Source organism: Portunus trituberculatus, chromosome 22, assembly GCF_017591435.1.
Source record: "Portunus trituberculatus isolate SZX2019 chromosome 22, ASM1759143v1, whole genome shotgun sequence".
Taxonomy (NCBI): Eukaryota; Metazoa; Arthropoda; class Malacostraca; order Decapoda; family Portunidae; genus Portunus; species Portunus trituberculatus.
Window position 1 is genome coordinate 5,646,806 of NC_059276.1, and position 18,572 is coordinate 5,665,377.

General features: G+C 40.4%; 1 protein-coding gene across 3 annotated transcripts; it reads right to left on the minus strand.

The window, feature by feature from the left end:
- Positions 1-132: 132 nt before the first annotated feature.
- On the minus strand, positions 133-17,187 carry LOC123507504 (sulfotransferase 1E1-like). Of its 3 annotated transcripts, none has more exons than XM_045260415.1 (8): positions 17,106-17,187; positions 6,558-6,758; positions 5,672-5,817; positions 4,458-4,659; positions 3,137-3,263; positions 2,181-2,347; positions 1,059-1,143; positions 133-767 (listed from the first exon to the last, which is right to left on the minus strand). In XM_045260415.1, exons 2-8 carry the CDS (start codon positions 6,735-6,737, stop codon positions 658-660), a joined length of 1,017 nt encoding a protein of 338 aa, XP_045116350.1. In that variant the 5' UTR covers positions 6,738-6,758; positions 17,106-17,187; the 3' UTR covers positions 133-657. The 3 variants fall into 3 exon arrangements, with proteins under 3 accessions (XP_045116350.1, XP_045116351.1, XP_045116349.1); XM_045260416.1 differs by lacking the exon at positions 17,106-17,187 and adding an exon at positions 10,717-10,914 and having other exon boundaries at positions 6,558-6,755; XM_045260414.1 differs by lacking the exon at positions 17,106-17,187 and adding an exon at positions 10,717-10,911.
- Positions 17,188-18,572: the final 1,385 nt, after the last annotated feature.

The following is an 18,572-nucleotide window of genomic DNA, read 5'->3' on the forward strand; positions in this document are numbered from 1 at the left end:
CCCACTGAGGTGCCGTTCCCCAAACAGATCCAAGGAAATGCTGCCAGAAGGGAACTCCCAGGATGGCAAAGGAGTCACGCTTATAACTCAACTCAAACCACTCAGTAACTCGAGGCCAATGAGACACACCAATACACATCTGATAAGAGTGAATTTATTACCAACACATATATAACAATTATCTGGGCAGGTTATGCTTTGAGGCCACAACCACCACCTCATCTCAACATTACCACAAATACACAAGAAAACAGCAGTACGAGGGCACACAAAATTGGCTTCATTAATCACAGTGGATTGAGGACGTTGAAATCACGCTGCTTGGAGGTAGACAGAGAGATAATGAAAATAGGATAGAGTTTAAGCTATCACACATTTCCTCTTATTCTGCGTGGTGTTTCTCGCTTCAGCTGCTTCCAAGGTGAGGAGATGGACAAGTAAAGAGATGAAAGAGTTGAGGAAGACAGTAATCATGAAAGTATGGTAACATTTTAGTATATTTCCCTGCGTTCTTCCTTTCCTCAGTTCCTGAGTGAGAGACAAACACAGATGAAGAAACAGAAGCAGAAGTAGAAGTTGTCAAGGTGTGGAAGAGTTGAAGTTACGAATCTGGGAAGGAAAGTGTGAATCTACCTAAAGACGAGAGTGAATCCAACGTCAATACATCTTGAAATTCATCCCGTTCTTTGTTGTGTGTTTCTCTATCCAATCATCCATCTCCTGCTCCAGCTCCGGGGTGAAGTAACTCTTCCACCCGCCAGATGTACCTGCAAAGAAAGAAGAGGAGGAGGAGGAGGAGGAGGAGGAGGAGGAGGAGGAGGAGGAGGAGGAGGAGGAGGAGGAGGAGGAAGAAAAGGAGGATTAGATGGATTAGGTTAAGTTACATTAGTTTAGTTCAGTTTTGGTTTGGTTAGGTTAAGTTAAATGACTGAAATTTATATACACACACACATATAACTGACATAGGTACACCCACACACCCACACACACACCTACACCCACACACACACACCCACCCACCTAAACACACACACACACACACACACACACACACACACCTTTCCTGAAGAAGTTGGTGAACAGTCCATCTTTCATTGGCTCTCCTCTTCCCTTCATGCTGCTGAAAGAGGTGTGACGCGCCACCTGAGAGAGAGAGAGAGACGAGAGAGAGAGAGAGAGAGAGAGAGAGAGAGAGAGAGAGAGAGAGAGAGAGAGAGAGAGAGAGAGAGAGAGAGAGAGAGAGAGAGAGAGAGAGAGAGAGAGAAAAATTGTCGAGTTATATAAAGATAATTCGGGAATTAATCACAAACGAAAAAGTTGAAAACAAAAGTTGAGTGATGTTAATTTAGTCCCCCTAGTGATTTCTGCACGACTGGCGATGACCGTGGCGGGGAGACTGGGAGGAGGTGCCTGACTGAACACACACACACACACACACACACACACACACACACACACACACACACACACACAGAGCACAATCACAAAGGCAAAATCCTGCTTCGCTCAAGACTGTAGGAAAGTAGGAGGCAAGGAACCCACTTTTGCAATCCTCTTCATACAGTGGAAACACTCTTGAGAATCCGACTAAGCATCTCTGTGGCCTTTGAAAATAGCCATGGAGAGAGACTAAACGTTTCTGAACACGGGCTGACTCGCTACCGACTAATCCACAGCGCACATTCTAAAACTGATTAAACAATGCATACAATCACAATCGCAGCTAACTAATCATAAGAGACCTTCACTACGCCTGGATTTCCTCTCTGCAGCCTGAAAATCGGTGGAAAATTGGCCGGAACTCATTCACAAGTAGGTGTTTCCGTTGCGCCCCGCCCGCCTGGCCAGACCATTACTTGAGGCAACGACGGAGGAATGCATAAAGTAAATTCTTCATTATTGCCAACCACTGAAATACCTTACCGCCGCTCGCTCTTTCCAGTGTGGACTCGTGTGAAGGAATACAGGATATAGTGTATGGGTTTTAAGAGTGCAGAAAGAGAACATCAGGTCTACACATGACAGGAATATAATGTGATCTATATAATGCAAACATACATACATCCATATCTCTTATAACCTGATCAAGAAAAAAATACACGTAGTAAAGATAAAACAGTTGGATGAATTGATAGAGGGAAGGAGAGACAGCGAGAGACAGACAACGCATGGAAACTCACCGTGTCCAACTGGCTCTGGGTGAGATTTGCCCCGGTGAAGTCATTGAGGCGTTGAAGGTGCGTCATGGTGTCCGCCTTGAGGTCCTCGTAGAAGACAAAGCGTAGGTTAGGGTGTTCCCGCTGCTCCCACGCCTCCTGCACGTGACGCCAGTACGGGCCAAAGATAACTGAAGGGAACCAAAACGTACCACTGACCATATTTAACCTTTTCTTCTCACGTTACCATTACATAAAGACACGACGGGAGTTTGAACATCCCTAATCTCATCTAACTTCACCTAATCTTACCTAATCTCATATAACTTCACCTAATCTTATCTAATCTCACCTAACTTCACCTAACCTTACCTAATTTCATCTCATCTCATCTCACCTCACCTAACGTAACCTAACAAAACCTAACCTAACGTAACCTCACCTAACGTAACCTAACCTAACTAATGGGAACCACATTACATTACTAACCATATTCAACCATTTCTTCTCCCATTACTATTACTTGAAGACACCAGGGGAGCTTTAACCTAACCTAATCGAAGCTCTATTGTTATTTGAGTACTTCAGAGCAAGGAAAGGTGCAAATGTAACCTTATCAAAGCTTTATTTTTGTTAGATTTGTTTTTACCCCTTCAATACTGAGACGAATTTTTACCTGGGTATGATTAGACAGTCTTATTTGCATTAGAAGGGTCTATGGAGATCAAAAGATTATTAATGGCCAGAGTCTTTACTATTTTAATCCCCATGTAACTTTTTGAAGCTGCATAAGATCACTAAATAATAACCAGAAAGAATATGAAAACGCGTCCTGATAATGAAGAGATTAAATGCATGAGAACTTAAGGGGAGGTACAGCAAAGCAATAGTCATACATATAGCAATCCCTACACACACACACACACACACACACACACACACACACACACTACTACTACTACTACTATAACCACACTCACGGTTATCCTGCATGAAGCTTCTGGTGAATGACTCGAATGCAGAAGAGAATTCACCCACGTTAATTTTCTTCAACATGTTGAAGTAGGAGACAATTACGTCCTTAGGGTTCCTTACCATATACACCACCTGTAGAGGACACCAGGTGAGGGAGATAAACAAAACACAGGTGTCATAAGTAATCAGGAAAGGCAAATGACAGAAACATAAAGTACAGGTGTAATATCGGGAAAGACAGACGAGAGGTAATAAAGCAAAAGAACACAAGTAATTAGGAACGTTAAATCAGGACAGGTAAATCTCAGGTGTCAAAGTATCAGGAGAGGTAAGCAAGTAAATATCAGGTGTCATAAGTAGTCAGGAAAGGTAGATCAGGACAGGTAAATCTCAAGTATCACAAGGTATCAGGAAAGGTAGACAGGTAAATCTCAGGTGTCATGTGTAATCAGGAAAGGTAGATCAAAACAGGTAAATTTCAGGTATCACAAGGTATCAGGAAAGGTAGATCAGGACTGGTAAATCTCAAAGTGTCGTTAGATATCAGGAAAGGTAGATCAGGACAGGTAAATCTCAAGTACCACAAAGTATCAGGAAAGATAGACAGGTAAATATCAGGTGCCATAAGCAACCAGGAAAGGTAAATGACAGACAGGTAAATCTCAGGTGTCGTAAGGTATCAGAAAAGCAGGTGAGAGACAGTTAAAGCACAGGTGTCATAAGTAATTAAGAGAGACAGGTGAGATACAGTGATAGGTAAATCGCCGTGTTCAGTCATCAGTGTTATTAGTATCAGGTGAGACAGGTAAGGTGGAGATGAGGGACACTACTCAGGTATCATATAAGAAAGACAGGTAAGAGAGAGTATACAAAGCATGATAGACAAGGAATAAGGTTTTCTCCCCACCCATACCTCCCTATAGCATGATAACAAGACCCTTTTTTAAGATTATTCCTTTTTATTTGGCCGATTTATTTAATTTCCTTTGACCAATTCCACTTGTATATAAAAAGGTAAGAGCTAGTTCATTCATTGATATTTTTTTTTTTACTTTTTCCCCTTTTTTTTCCTCCTTATGTGTAAAAAGACATGTTATTCATAGCGATACGTATTTTTTATTTGAATATTCCGTTTTTTTTGTCTCCCTTGATAAATTCTCTTGTATATAAGCATTAAAAGAGATCATTCATAGTCTTTTTTAGTTTTCCTTTTCCCCTTTTTTTGTTCCCCTTGACCAATTCCCTTGTATATGAAAAGCAAGCGTTAGGTCATTCATTGTGGTAAGTGAAGGGACGGAGCATTGTGACAGTATTTGGGTATCTCACCTTTGCCTTGTCGAGGAAATCAGGCGACATAAGAGACAGTGGCAGATGGCTCTTAATAATTCGCCGTCCGGACATGAGTTCAGTGATTTGCAGCATGATCCCGTCCTCCGTGCGCCGATCCGGACACACCTCAGCGAACCATTTCCGGAACGCCTCGAACTTAAGGAACTGAGCCACTGGGGTATCGAAAATGAAGTCGAATCTGGAAAGGGGTTTTTACATTTTTTTGTCATGTTTTTAGGTTCCAATGCTTTACTGGAAGGATTATGGAAGGTTTAGCGGTCTGGCTGGAAAGATGGAAGGTTAGAAGACTCGTGGGTGGCTGGGAAGAGTGTTTTGGAAGGATAAGTGAAATAATGAGGTTTAGAAAGATTATGGAATGTTTGATGGACTGACTAGAAAGATACAAAGGTTTAGAAAGAATGGCTGGAAAGAATATGAACTGGAAAGACCACAAAATTTGGTTTAAGAATGATAACTAGAAATAATAATGTTTAAAGAGACTGTTTGATGGACTGACTGGAAAAATACGAAGGTTTAGAAAGAATGACTGGAAACATAACTTTTTAAGGAGTGACTGAATGAAATAGGATTGTAGTATTAACTGGAAAGACTGCAAGATTACGAAGAATAACTAGAATGGAATATGTTTGCAAGACTGATTGAGAGGAGAAAAAAGTGAAAGTAGTAGAATTCTGGTTAAGAAAAAAATGAAACGGAATAATTTAAATAACAGTTTGATATATGAATGCATGTTCGGATCCACTCACGAAGAAAAACATTTGAAAGATGAACTGATAGGAGATAAAAAATAGTACTAACTGAAAGAAGTGGAAGTTGTAGAATATTGGTTAAGAAAAAAAAATGGAACGGAATAATTTGAATAACAGTTCGATGTGAGTGCATGTTCGGATTCACTCTTGAAGAAAACATTTGAAAGATTAATTGATGGAAGAAAAGAAGTACTAGCTGAAAGAAGTGGAAGTTGTAGAAAATTGGTTAAGAAAAAAATGGAACGAAATAATTCAAATAAAAGTTCGATTACGAGTTCGGATCCACTCACGAAGGAAAACATTTGAAAGATTGATTAATAGAAGTGAAAGTTTCTAGTACTAAATGAAACGAGTGAAAGTTGTAGAAGACTAGTTAAGAAAAATGGAACGGAAACAATTAGATAACAGTTTGATATCTAAGGGCGTGTTCGGATTACTCACGAGATATCCGGCGAGCGATCTAAAATGGGCTTGCTGGTCTCAGGGTGGTCCAGGTCCGGATTGTGTACCATGGTCCACAGAATCTCCTGCATCCACGTGGTTCCAGACTTCGGATACGACATCACTATTAAGTCATCTGGGCGGAACTGTGTGAAGGGAGAGAAGGGGGTAACATTGGGAGCAGCTGGGGAGAGAAGGTGAGGGTAGGAAGGAGTCATAAACGTGGCAGTGTCGCGTGTATTGTAGGAGGATGGAGAAGGGGATGATGAAGTGCGGCGGCGAGCATTGGTGAAGGGCATCTCATAAAGTAGGGCAAATAATGTTATATTGAGGCAGTGCTGAGGGCGGCGGCGCTCACTGGTGCTAAGCCTAACTGTAAACGAGAGGGTTATAACATTCTACGTGACACTAACTGACGTGGGTGTTATGGCGGCAGGTGGCAGGCTTGGCACAGTGGTGTTATATTGAGGTAGGGATGAGGGATGGGGTGCATACTACTGCCTGGTGGAGGGGGCTGGGGTGATGAGGAGGGGTTAGTTACAGCACTACAAGGGACAGTAATTGGCGCATCTGTTACACTGTCTGCTGCTAGTTTTAAATATGGGACTAATATAACAGCTGCAATGAGAGCAGTACGCTTCAATGACACTACAGTTTGTCTACTGTAAAGTGGCTCCTGGCTCTCAGTCTCAGTAGTTTCTCAGGGAATGCGTGGTTGTCAGATCTTGAGGACAATCGTGAGCTGTCCTTGTAATAAGTGCGTTAGTCAACAGAAAACAAGTATTATTCACATCAAATCAATCACGTTATCAATAAGCTACAGTTCTCAATTCAGGAGTCATTTTAGAGTAGACAGACTATAATGATACCTGCACTTCTCACTCACCTTAAAGTTGTACACCGTGTCGCAGTACTTGGCGGCCATGGGATCAGGTAAAAGCCACCCGTCAGGCTGTAGGCGCACCATGGCACACGGAAACACCACGCCAGAATCCGTGATCTCCTTCTGCTCCTCCTGCGTGAGTGGCACCACCTTGTGACCGCTGAGGAGCTTGGTCTTACTCATGGTGCTGGCTCTCACTCACTGCTGAAGGAAGAGTAAGGGGAGAGTAAGGTGTTATGTACTGCAGTGCCGCCTGTGTGCTGTGCTGTGTGCTGTGTGATCTGTTTACTTCTGGTCCTGGCTGGCGATTATTATTATTTACATTATTACTATTATTATTATTTTTTTATGTAAGATGGGTAATCGGTCAAGGGCAACTAAATGACAAAAAAAAAAAAAGGTCGATTGAGGTGCCGGTCCCTAAACAAAGGAAAGTGAGAGGGGACTCCTTGGCTGGTAGGAGTCTTTTTATATTCTAAATTTTGAGTGAAGAATGTATTGGTGCATGTAGTTTTGCGTGAAGAAAGAGAGTTGTCTTTACAGGGCAGGTATAGAAGTGTGCGTTACGTTACTGCGGTAATGTCGTGGGGGTAACCAGTAATGCTTCCCCCGAAAACTGCTCCAGGAACAATCTTACTCTGCTGAAATCACTTGTTTATGACCTACATTCTGGGCATCTCCATCGCAGCCACACTACACGCTAAGTACCAAGATTAGCTCCCTGCCACGCGGAACCTCAATCTAGAGATAACCCGAAACCAGACTGCCAAGGATTATATTGTTCACCGCTTTCTCCTATCATGGTTTTAAAGGTCAAGGATTAATCAGGTTCTCTTGTTCTTTCTCTCGCTAGTGAGTGTTGACCTCCCACTTATTATGATACTTTCCGTCACGTGATACACCTTTCACTAATTGCCAATCACTCTCAAACATCTTTACTTTGTATTAATTTCTTTTGCCAGTCCTTGTAAAATTCTGAGCTCTGTAGTGACCGTCTAAAGTTCAAACTGTATCGATGGTCACTACGAAACTCAGAATCTTTAACCTCTTCAGTACTGGGACGCATTTTTATCTTGAGTTTGGGTACGATTAAACGATTTTATTGACATTAGGAAGAGTCTATGGAGGTCAGAAGATTAATGGCCAGTCTTCACTATTTTAATCCCAACTTATATTTCTGAAGCTGTAAAATATCGCCTAGTAGTAAGCAAAATAAATATGAAAAGCCCTAGTACTGAAGGGGTTAAATTAGGCAGAAATTACAAGAATCTCCTTTTTTTCACCCATAGCGTTTTTTTAGAGGTGTATATAAACATTTCCTACATTGTATTGATGGTGATAACTGTCTTGCATTTAAGTGAAAGGGTTAATAACATCCACCAGAGCTTTTGGATACGTAGAGATAAGACAGTGAAACATTTGGCAATACGATTCTTTATCTCTTTTTCGATAGGGAGTAGTCAAGTGTTCAGTGATAGCTTTACAAATCGTGCAAAGTAAGGGATGTGTCCAGGGAGTTTAACACGAACTATTATTGGAATATAATACGTGTAACTTTTAAGGATGTGTCCATGATTTTAATGACACTAACACGAACTCTGCATAGTCACGTGAAAAAAAAGAGGACAGGAGTATTTACGAGTGTTTATGATTTTATTAGTAGATTAACACTATCACTAATAACATAGCACTTTCAAGAACATAAATAATAATCTCTTACAGCCTTAAAAGAAACCTTTAGTGTGAGAATAGCCTCAAAACTCCCCAAGACACATCCACAAAACACCCATATCACCCTGAAACACCCAAAACACTACCAAAACACCCTATAAGACCTCAAAACACCTCAAAACACCCCAATACACCCCACAAATCCTCAAACTCATCCAAACACTCCCAGACCACTCCAAAACACATATATTCCCTCAAAAAAACTTTATTCCACTCACAAAACATTCCCAAATCACCACAAGAAACCTTAAACACCAAACTGAAAAATAAAACGTGACTTGGCTTCTCTTTGTAGTGGTCGCTATCAGCAGTGAGAGAAAGGTGTACACGCTTCCCATAAGTACGTTCATTATCCTTATCTTCACTCAGGACGAGGCATATAAAGGTGGTGGAGAGGCAGCGAGGACATGTGTACTCGCGAGGCCTTCTGTACTTGTAAGGTTCAGTATTTGGAAACGTTGTGCTTTTTATTCGTGTCACTTAATCATGACTATTTTATAACAGCTACCTAGATAATTAATCGGATTCACAAGAGGGCTTCCTTTGTTCATAATGAAGAAATCTTGCTAATCTTAATCTATCACTAGAACTGTAAAAACACGCTTAAAAACTCCTGCTAATTAACCACGACTGTTTTTCAAAGGCCACTGATATGATTAAAAGGTTTCACAAGAGTGCTTTTCCTCTTGATAATGTAGAAATCTTGTACTCCTGTCACTAAGACTTTACGAAAACCCTCAACCCCTTCAGTACTGAGACGCATTTTTACCTGAGTTTTGGGTTCGATTAGACTATTGTATTTACATTAGGAAGGGTCTATGGAAGTCCTCACTATTTGAATCCTCACGTAAGTTTCTGAAGCTGTATGAAATCACCAAATAGTAACCAGAATGAACATGAAGACCGAAATTGGTACTGAAGGGGTTAAAACTCACTGCAATAATTTTCGAACGCTATAAAGATGATTAGCCGAGTTATCAAGTGTGTTTATCCTGTTAATGATGTGGAAATCTTGTTAATCTGTCACTTGGACCGTAAAATCACCCTTGTAAACCGGCAGCACGGTCCATGTAGTGGCGGTTCGGGCAGGAAAAGTTCAGAGTACGACCCACAGACTTGTACTCATTCCGCATTCCGTTTTCTTTTACTTAACACGCTGAGGGAGACTCTTTTATCTGAATTTTCCTGGGTACCTTCCAAAGTCCAACCGTCACAATGTAATACTTCACCTATCGTTGTTTTTACGATTTCGCATCAGTTGAATAACACACACACACACACACACACACACACACACACACACACACACACACACACACGGTAGCTCAGTGGTTAGAGCGCTGGCTTCACAAGCCAGAGGACCGGGGTTCGATTCCCCGGCCGGGTGGAGATATTTGGGTGTGTCTCCTTTCACGTGTAGCCCCTGTTCACCTAGCAGTGAGTAGGTACGGGATGTAAATCGAGGAGCTGTGACCTTGTTGTCCCGGTGTGTGGTGTGTGCCTGGTCTCAGGCCTATCCGAAGATCGGAAATAATGAGCTCTTAGCTCGTTCCGTAGGGTAACGTCTGGCTGTCTTGTCAAGAGACTGCAACAGATCAAACAGTGAAACACACACACACACACACACACACACACACACCTTTCAAGACTTCACACTTTATCCTTGCCATTTTAATAACAGTTCACTTCATAATTACAGTGTGCATTTCATATCACGCTGAATCACACATCCCTCGTCTATGCCATCCAACGTACCTGGTCTAACGTGCCTCTCATTACTAGAACGTTATGTTAGTCTTCCCCTGAGTCATCAATTGCTTGTAAACATTCTCAGTGTGTTTGTAAGTTACTCATAATGTTTTCGTCAATGTTTGCTGTGGTGGTTTGTTGTCACTTTTGTCACTGATGTCGCCTCGTGTTGTGAAATCCACGCTCAGTTGCTACATTTGTCATTTTCACTGCCATACTGACACTATCAGAATAATTGTCACTATTTTGCGCTGTGTTCACTCATTTAACTGTTCCTATAATGTCGTTATTACTATCACGTTTATATTTTCACTTATTGTTAGCCATTTTTACTATTTTTATACTATCATTTCTTTATCATTATTATTATTATTATTATTATTACTATTATTATTATTATTACCATCACCACCATTATTAAGTAATTATAAATAACTATTGAAAATTGCAACTACGAAATTACATAAGCTTAATTTCTGCTGCTAAGAAGGATAATTACTTTAACATACATTTCCTTTTAAAATTTCCATTGCTTCATTATCATCATTCCCCTATTAATGATTACGGTGAAAGTGATGTCATTGCGTGTACGTGCGTGTGTACATGTCATTTCGCCCTTGTATATTGAAAGCATCACTCACAACCACCACCACCACTGCCATACACACACACACACACTCACCAGGGACCTAAGAACGAGGAGCTGAGGGGTGTGAACCAGTGAGCGATGGAGAACGAACTGAGGAGCGGCTGGGTTATGATAGCTGGTGGCTGAGGGGAGTACAGGGTAGGAGGAGGCTATAGGTAGGAGGAGGAGGTACAGTGGTGGGTGTGGTGACGGTGTGGTGATGGTGTGGTTGAGTGGAGCATGTGGATGTGGAGATGCAGCTGGGGCAAGGTTCAGATATCGAGCAGTGACGAGTTTCTTGCCTCTGTTGGTGATAAAGTGCCGTGTTATCTCATGGACTGAAAGCATTATTGAAATTTGCACTTCCTCACTTCACACTACTCTCACTCACTATAAAGGAGTGAAGGTGACACTTATCAAAAACACTGAAGGCATTATAGGAAAACTCTTTGATCTTACTTTCACTATCACTGTCCTTCACTGTCTTACGGTCAAGGTGTGGCGTGAAGCAGGTGTGACTGGTGTTTGTTTGCTTACAAGTGTGGTGATGGTAATTAGGCAGGTGGGCAAGGGGAGGATAAATGTTTAGTCATGCAGAGCTTGTGGTTTTCAAGGTGTAAAGTGTTAGAAAACGAGAAGTCTAGAATTGTTTTGCTTTATAAGTGAATCACCTATTAAAAAAAAGTAGGGAAAGGGTTACTAGCTTTCTTTTATTGACTGTGACTATCTATGTTTTATTATTTTTATATTAATTAAACTAACTTTTAACTATATTTTCTCTTAATTTTTGACATTTTCTTCAAATTGTTTCTGAAACTGAAGCTTCATTGTTACAATTCTGAACGGTGTGTTACAGCTAAACTTGACTTCTGAAACTGATTATAACTCCTCTGAAATCATGAAATGTGGCTCGGAATTCCTCGTTAACTTCTGAAGCATCGATTGTAACCTCTTGACCCTTCACTCACCGATCAGAATTCTCCTTTGAAAACCTTCCGAAACTTCCCGTGCATTAATTAAAGACACTAGCGCAACTCAGTCATAACTGTCTATTCTAACTAAACGAGCACATATCATCTGTAGCCACTAGATCAATTATAACCACCAAATTTGAACTTTACTCTTTTAGGGCCATAATGTTTTTCCTATCCATTCTGGTTACCATATGGTGATTTTATACAGCTTCAGAAACTTATGAAGGGATTAAGATAGTGAAGACTGTGGCCATGAATCTTCTGACCTTCATAGAACCTTCCTATTGACAAAAAAAATCGTCTAATCATACCCAAAACTCAAGGTAGAAATGCGTTCATGTACTAAAGCGGTTAAACTTAAATTCTTAGCTTAACATTTCGCCACGACATCAATAAACACTCATAACAATCACCAGCTATGACTCCTTAACAACACAAACTTCTCAACTAAGCAATAACAAACCCAATGAACAAAATCAACACAAGCTGAAACTCAATCAGGCTCAGGTAATTTTCCACGTGGTGTTGAGATGAGAGAGAGAGAGAGAGAGAGAGAGAGAGAGAGAGAGAGAGAGAGAGGTTATATTTTTGTTCTTCTCTTTCATTTGTTTCTCTTATCGTTCACCAAACATCCGCTTCGTGCTCGCTTGGTTTAAATGTTATTGTTCGGACGCATAACAGCTGAAGACGTTCTTTGGACAAACATTAGGAGATGCTGTGGTGTGTGTGTGTGTGTGTGTGTGTGTGTGTGTGTGTGTGTGTGTGTGTGTGTGTGTGTGTGTGTGTGTGTGTATGTGTGTGTGTGTGTGTGTGTGTGTGTGTGTGTGTGTGACTGTGTGGGTGTGTGTAGGCGCCTCATTTCCGGTGTGTATGCAGGTGTGGCGTGTGGGAGTGCATGTGTCCTCTCTCTCGGTCACACTCGCCACGTTTCATCAGATAAGATACTGCTCTGTGATAAACCTCCCACGGCAACCGGTGAGATTATGACTTGCAGTGACAACAACAAATTGGAGAGTTCTGGGTATCTGCCTCACCGTTGCTGGTAATCTTTTATTTTTTATTTATTTTTTTTTGTAATGCCGTGTTTTTTAGTTCTTGTTAATTTTCACATGTCTAGTTCTTTATTTTTTTTCATATCTCTTCTTAGATAAAAAGTAGTGACATTAACCTTGTAACTTATAGAGCAACAAAACTCGTGGTAAAAATCTTATAGAAAAATGCCACGCCACTAATTCTCACCGTATAGACACTAGTAAAGCTCTCATACATTGTTGTCAGTATCGCCAAGTGATCCATTATCGCAGTGACAACACGAAGACTCAACAATGACGTAAGATTATTTCAAGAGCCTTACCAAGGAAGTGGTCACCGTGGTACTGAGGGACCGCGCTATCATGGTTTAAGGGTTGGGATTGGTTTGGTTGGGTTTAGTTAAAGGTTAAATTAAGTTAGGTTAGGTAGGGTAGGGTAGGGTAGGGTAGGCAAGGAAAGGGAAGGTTAGATTAGGTTAGGTTAGGTTAGGTTAAAGTATGTTAAGTTAGGACAGGGTAGGATAGGATACGTTAGGTTGGATTAGATTAGGTTTGGATAGGTTCGTTAGTCGGTCCTCTAGCAATCCCTCATTAAAACCCATTGCTTTTCGTGACTCACCGTGGTAACAGGACGTAAAACTGAAGAAAAAACAAGATCATGAATTTAGATAGATGATAACATTGCCACCTCACCAAACCTGCCTCGTTTTTTTTTTACTCAAAGTCAAGATAAACATTAATAGACTAGTATCTCAAATGATGAGGTCTGTTATCAGAGGTCACTGGAATGAGTAATCACTTTCCATTGTATTTTTTTTTTCTCAGTGATGTAAAAATTCCTGTTCTTTCACCACACTGGGAAGCCTGGGAAACGTCCAAAGAAGAAACAGGATATCCCAGTGTTAGTGTGTGCTGGGGTGAGGGATTGCCACCACACCGTCAGAAGTCAGAGATAGTCCTAGAGTCAGTATTAATTAAAAAGTCTTTAAAATTTATCCTTTCTTTTAGGCTGTTTTGGACTGTTAGAAATCGCCTTTGTATCTTTATTTGTCTTTCCTTTTGTTTACTTTTACTGTGGTGGAAGTTAATAAGCAGTGATGAATAATGAAGCCAAGAACAGCCATATCATGTGCCCGCAGCCTTCACGTAAGAGTATCAATGAAAACCAATCAGTAACATTCACTCCAGCGTGTTGACAGTGCGTGAGGCGTGAGGATATACGAAAAAAAACAATCTTCATCTCTCCTAAACAGTTCAAACACACAATAGCACTCATAATAACACTGAGGCAAGACCGGAAGAGGTGTGAAAATTATATAACACTTTATCTTCGGTACTGATACGAAGAAAACAGTGTCCTCTCCTAAACAGTTCAAACACACAATAACACTTTCTCCCTGATCAATCCTCACCACTTCAGTTTGTAACCCAACTTAAATTTCTTTACCATTTATTTCATTTTATAGACATAGAGCCATATGGCCTTAGTTGCCTGGTGCTTGAAACTGATTCACTAACTCACTCACACAATAACACACGCTTTGAATAGGATTATGGAAACAGTTGACATGTTCTCTTCATTTTTTCCATTGCTTTTTTTCCCTTCGGGTCTGATATGAAATAGAAAACCGCAACAAAACAGCTCAAATATTGTCTTTTCCTATCTCAAGCACTCCAAACAAACATATTCCGCTCAAATTGTTTACACTACTTAAAATTGGACGAGGAAACGTTTGATGGCTATTTTTTACCTTTCCTTTCGACTCTGATATGAAAAAAGCAACACAGCACCTCAAATATTGCCTCATCCTATATTCAAGCACTTCAAACACCCCAGATTGTTGACATTGCTTGAAACTGGACGAGAAAACCTGCTTAAAACTGAACGAGGAACCTTTTGATGACATTTTATACCTTTCTATTCGGCTCTGACATGAAAAAAGCAACACAGCACCTCAAATATTGCCTCATCCTATCTTCAAGCACTTCAAACACCCCAGATTGTTTACATTGCTTGAGATTGGACGAGAAAACACTTGAGGGATATTTTCAATACTTTCCTATGGCTCTCCAGCTTTCTAATGCACCCTGGTTCTGTCTAATCCACTTTCGACAAACTGTAGCGGATGTCACACGTTTGAGATAGGAAAAAGGAAACGTGTTGAAGTCATTGCGATTAAAAACAATAATGACAAAATACCTCTGTAGTTTTAGAAGGAAAAGTATGACTATTATAAACTTACGGCTTTCACTGCTTTGGTTTTCGTGGTACAGTGGAACCATGCGTGCTTTGGGATCCTAGTGGTCTCCAAGCGCACGGGTTCGAATCCTGTCCACGGTCTGAGTGTAGGTTGGGCTTCCTCACTCGGGGCAACGGTTTCCTAGCGGGTGGGCTTTAAGATGGGAGGTACCACAAAAAGTATCCCCTTTAGCCCATAAATTCCCGTGAAAAGCCACATGGTATAAAAAAAAAAAAAATACAGTAGAATGGGAACAAAGTTTTTGTAATATTTTAGATAGTGAAGTATTGAGGAGACTAAAGCAAAGATGATAGACCAAAAAGTGATAGATTTCCGTGTTTATCTATTAGTTATAAAAGATTAAATAAAGCATAGATACTTATAATGCCAATAATGTAGATAAATAAAAGCAACAACACTCATTATTGGAGGTTTAAAGATTAGAAAACACGAGACTACAATAAAAATCCTTGCGTTTATATCTATTTTCTTTTGTATTTCTGTATTATATTATTCAGGGTACTCTTGTGACTGATGAGATACACAACCCCATCAATAGGAAATCAATAAGTGCCACTCATGTTTATCTTGATCTCAGCTCGTGCATCCTTTTAGGTTAATGAACTCAGGTGAGGGTACATGGCTACTTAAGGACAGGTGACGGTACAAGCTGATGGGACGAGATGTTAAGTGAGGTTAAGTAAAGGCAGGTATGGTTAATTAAGGGCAAGGTGAAGTTACAAGATGACGGTACGTGATGCTAGATGAGGTTAGGTAAGAACAGATGACGGTGCAAGATGATGGTACGCTATGTTAGGTAAGGTTAGGTAAAGACAGGTAAGATTTAATGAACAGGTAAGAAAAAGTTAAATTAGGTAAAGATAAGATTATGTTAGGTAAAGTTATGTTAGGTTAGGTTAAATGCTACAAAGTTACCGTAAAATCTGAACGCTAACGAAAATAAATGCAAAAATACAACACAGTATACAAAAATGTGAAGTAAGGTATAGATTTATGTAAGGAGTCACTTCAACTATCAAAAAAAAAAAAAAAAAAAAAAACAGAAAACAGCACAAAAAATTACTAGGAAAACCCCCGAAAATTCAATCTCAACCACATTATCAACTAAATAAAAAACAAGTAAGCCACAAACTCACTAAGGTAACACAAAAACACACAACAACACACGAAATATCAACCACAAACACAACACAAACACAGAACAACACAACAAATAAATAGCTAAGCTCTCAAAATTTAATCTGAAACACAATATCAACTAAAAGAAAACAAATAAACCACAAACTCACTAAACTCTAACACAAAAACACAACACAACACAAAATCAATCATCAAAAAACACAAAAATATTAATAAAAAAAAACATTTGAAACACAATATCAACGCTGTTACGGCCCGCCCGTAACATGCATTACTACCATCACCTCCTCTGCTTGTTACCTCGTTCGCCACCTCTCCGCCTCCCCTTCCACGTCACCGTCTCGTGAACCTTCCACGCCACCGTCTCGTGAACCTTCCACGTCACCGTTTCATGAAGCCCGGCTACTGTCCCGAAGTTGGATTCACGCGGCCCCTTTCGACTCAACCGAAAGTGTTGAGCCAGCTCTTGGTTTTCTGGATTGGCAGTTGAGATCCAAGCCTCAACCAGTGAACACAACGCCTCTTGGTTCTGCCGTGGGATCAACCATCACCCAGCATTTCACCACTGCGACACCGCATAAGTATCACTTCCCCTCGTCCGTGTTTTCCACATTGCCTCTATATAGGATTAGGATTATTGTTAGGTATTAAGTTGGGTTCTTTATTGTTGTATTTATTACTGTGTTATATGTATATGTGTCATTTTCCTATGTTTCATGTTATATATCTGTGTTTCATGTTTCTTGTTATATATGTGTCAATTTCATTATGGGTTATTAAAGTAGCTTTTTAAAGTGACCCTCTTTTGCATTTCCTCACCAGTTGAACCTGCAGTGTTTTTTTTTTATTATTGTTCACCGGCTCTCCGATGCCAATCTTACCAGTTTAACCGGTGAACGTAACAACGCAATAAAACAAACATCAACCACAAACCTGAACATTCAAAACTCTACCACAACAACACCACAACACATGAAATATCAACCAGAAACCCTAAACATCCTCCCTCAAACTCCCAGAAAACAAGAAAATCGTACTGTCTTTCACTGTCAAGCTTTATCCAGTCTTCACTCGCTCCTCTCCTCTCGCTGACTCTTCAATGACTAAGCTTTTACCTCCTTGTCTCTCTACACTTCACCTCTACCCCTCCCACGTCACACCCTCCCTCTCCCCCTCTCTCACGTGATTTCCTCCCCTTTCCCATTTCCTTTGTTCCATATCCTCGTGACTTATTTCCTTATCTTTTTACCGTGTGTCTTTCTCTCTCTCTTTCTCTTTCTCTCTCTCTCTCTCTCTCTCTCTCTCTCTCTCTCTCTCTCTCTCTCTCTCTCTCTCTCTCTCTCGTGTTCGTATTTTCACTCCTTTCTTTTTTATTACTTAGTTTATCTTTTCTTTATACTTCTCTATCTCAGTCCTCTTCTCTTGTCGTTACTTGGGTTAAGATTGAGTGGGTTTGTTTTGGCGTAGTTACCGTGTTAGTGAATAGAAAGAAAACGTTGGTTCGTGTATAAAAGAAAACATTTATTTTATGGGGAACGTGTATAAAGTTATGATTTGGGGAAAGATTTGACTGCTTTAGTGTATGAAGTTGTATAGAGTGTGTGGAATGTAAACTGTAGTAAAAGGAAATGAAAATAAAAAAAACCCAAGAGAATGATGGAAGGTAGAGGTCATGATAAGAATAGATAAATAAATAAATTAAAAAATAGATAAACTAATTAATAAATATTGTTAACAAAGGAATATGTTTTTTTTCATTAACATCACGTGTTATTGTTTTTGTTGTTCTTCTTGCCCCTCATTCCTTTCTCCAATATCTTCACCACCACCACCACCACCACCACCACCACCACCACCACCATTTCCCCCTCCTAGCACGTCGCAATGTCCTCAGAATTCACATCTTTGGAAAATTCTGCATTTATTTGAAGCGAGGTGGTGTACTGAGCCCCAGGGGAGGAGGACTGGCTGGGGACTCGTGGCGCGGTGGAGTGGGGATGGCTGCCACGGGGGAAGGGGGAGGTGGAGGAATGTTTGAGATACGCGTGGAGTTTAGTAGTGGAGTTTGTAGCGGTGGCCTTGCTTCTTGTGTCTCGGTGGAGCGTTGTCTCAGAAGGGAAGGAAATGTAAAGCACTTTATTCCTTAAGTAAATGTCCATGGCTGCAAATTTCACCCTTACAATTCAGTTTAATCCCTTCAGTACTGGGACACATTTTTACCTTGAGATTTGTGTACGATTAGATGATTCTGTTTACATTAGGAAGGGTCTATGGAGGTCAGAAGATTAATGGCCACAATCTTCACTATCTTAATCCCCCACATGAGTTTCTGAAGCTGTATAAAATCACTAAATCGTAAGCACAATGAATAGGGAAACACTTCATGGTACTCAAGGGGTTAAGTAAATGTCTGTGTCTTTAACTTCCAACGTCTACAGTTTAATATAATCCCTTCAGTACTGGAACGCATTTTTACCATGAGTTTTGGCAAAGTTCATGCGATT

What these genes read in the sequence shown, in the direction of transcription:
- LOC123507504 (XM_045260415.1), bottom strand. Translation starts at nt 6,737, where the DNA reads ATGAGTAAGACCAAGCTCCTCAGCGGTCACAAGGTGGTGCCACTCACG. An exon ending in ACACGGTGTACAACTTTAAG is followed by an intron (nt 5,818 to 6,557) that starts GTGAGTGAGAAG and finishes CCCTTCACACAG; the next exon opens with TTCCGCCCAGATGACTTAAT. An exon ending in CCCAGAGCCAGTTGGACACG is followed by an intron (nt 1,144 to 2,180) that starts GTGAGTTTCCAT and finishes TCTCTCTCTCAG; the next exon opens with GTGGCGCGTCACACCTCTTT.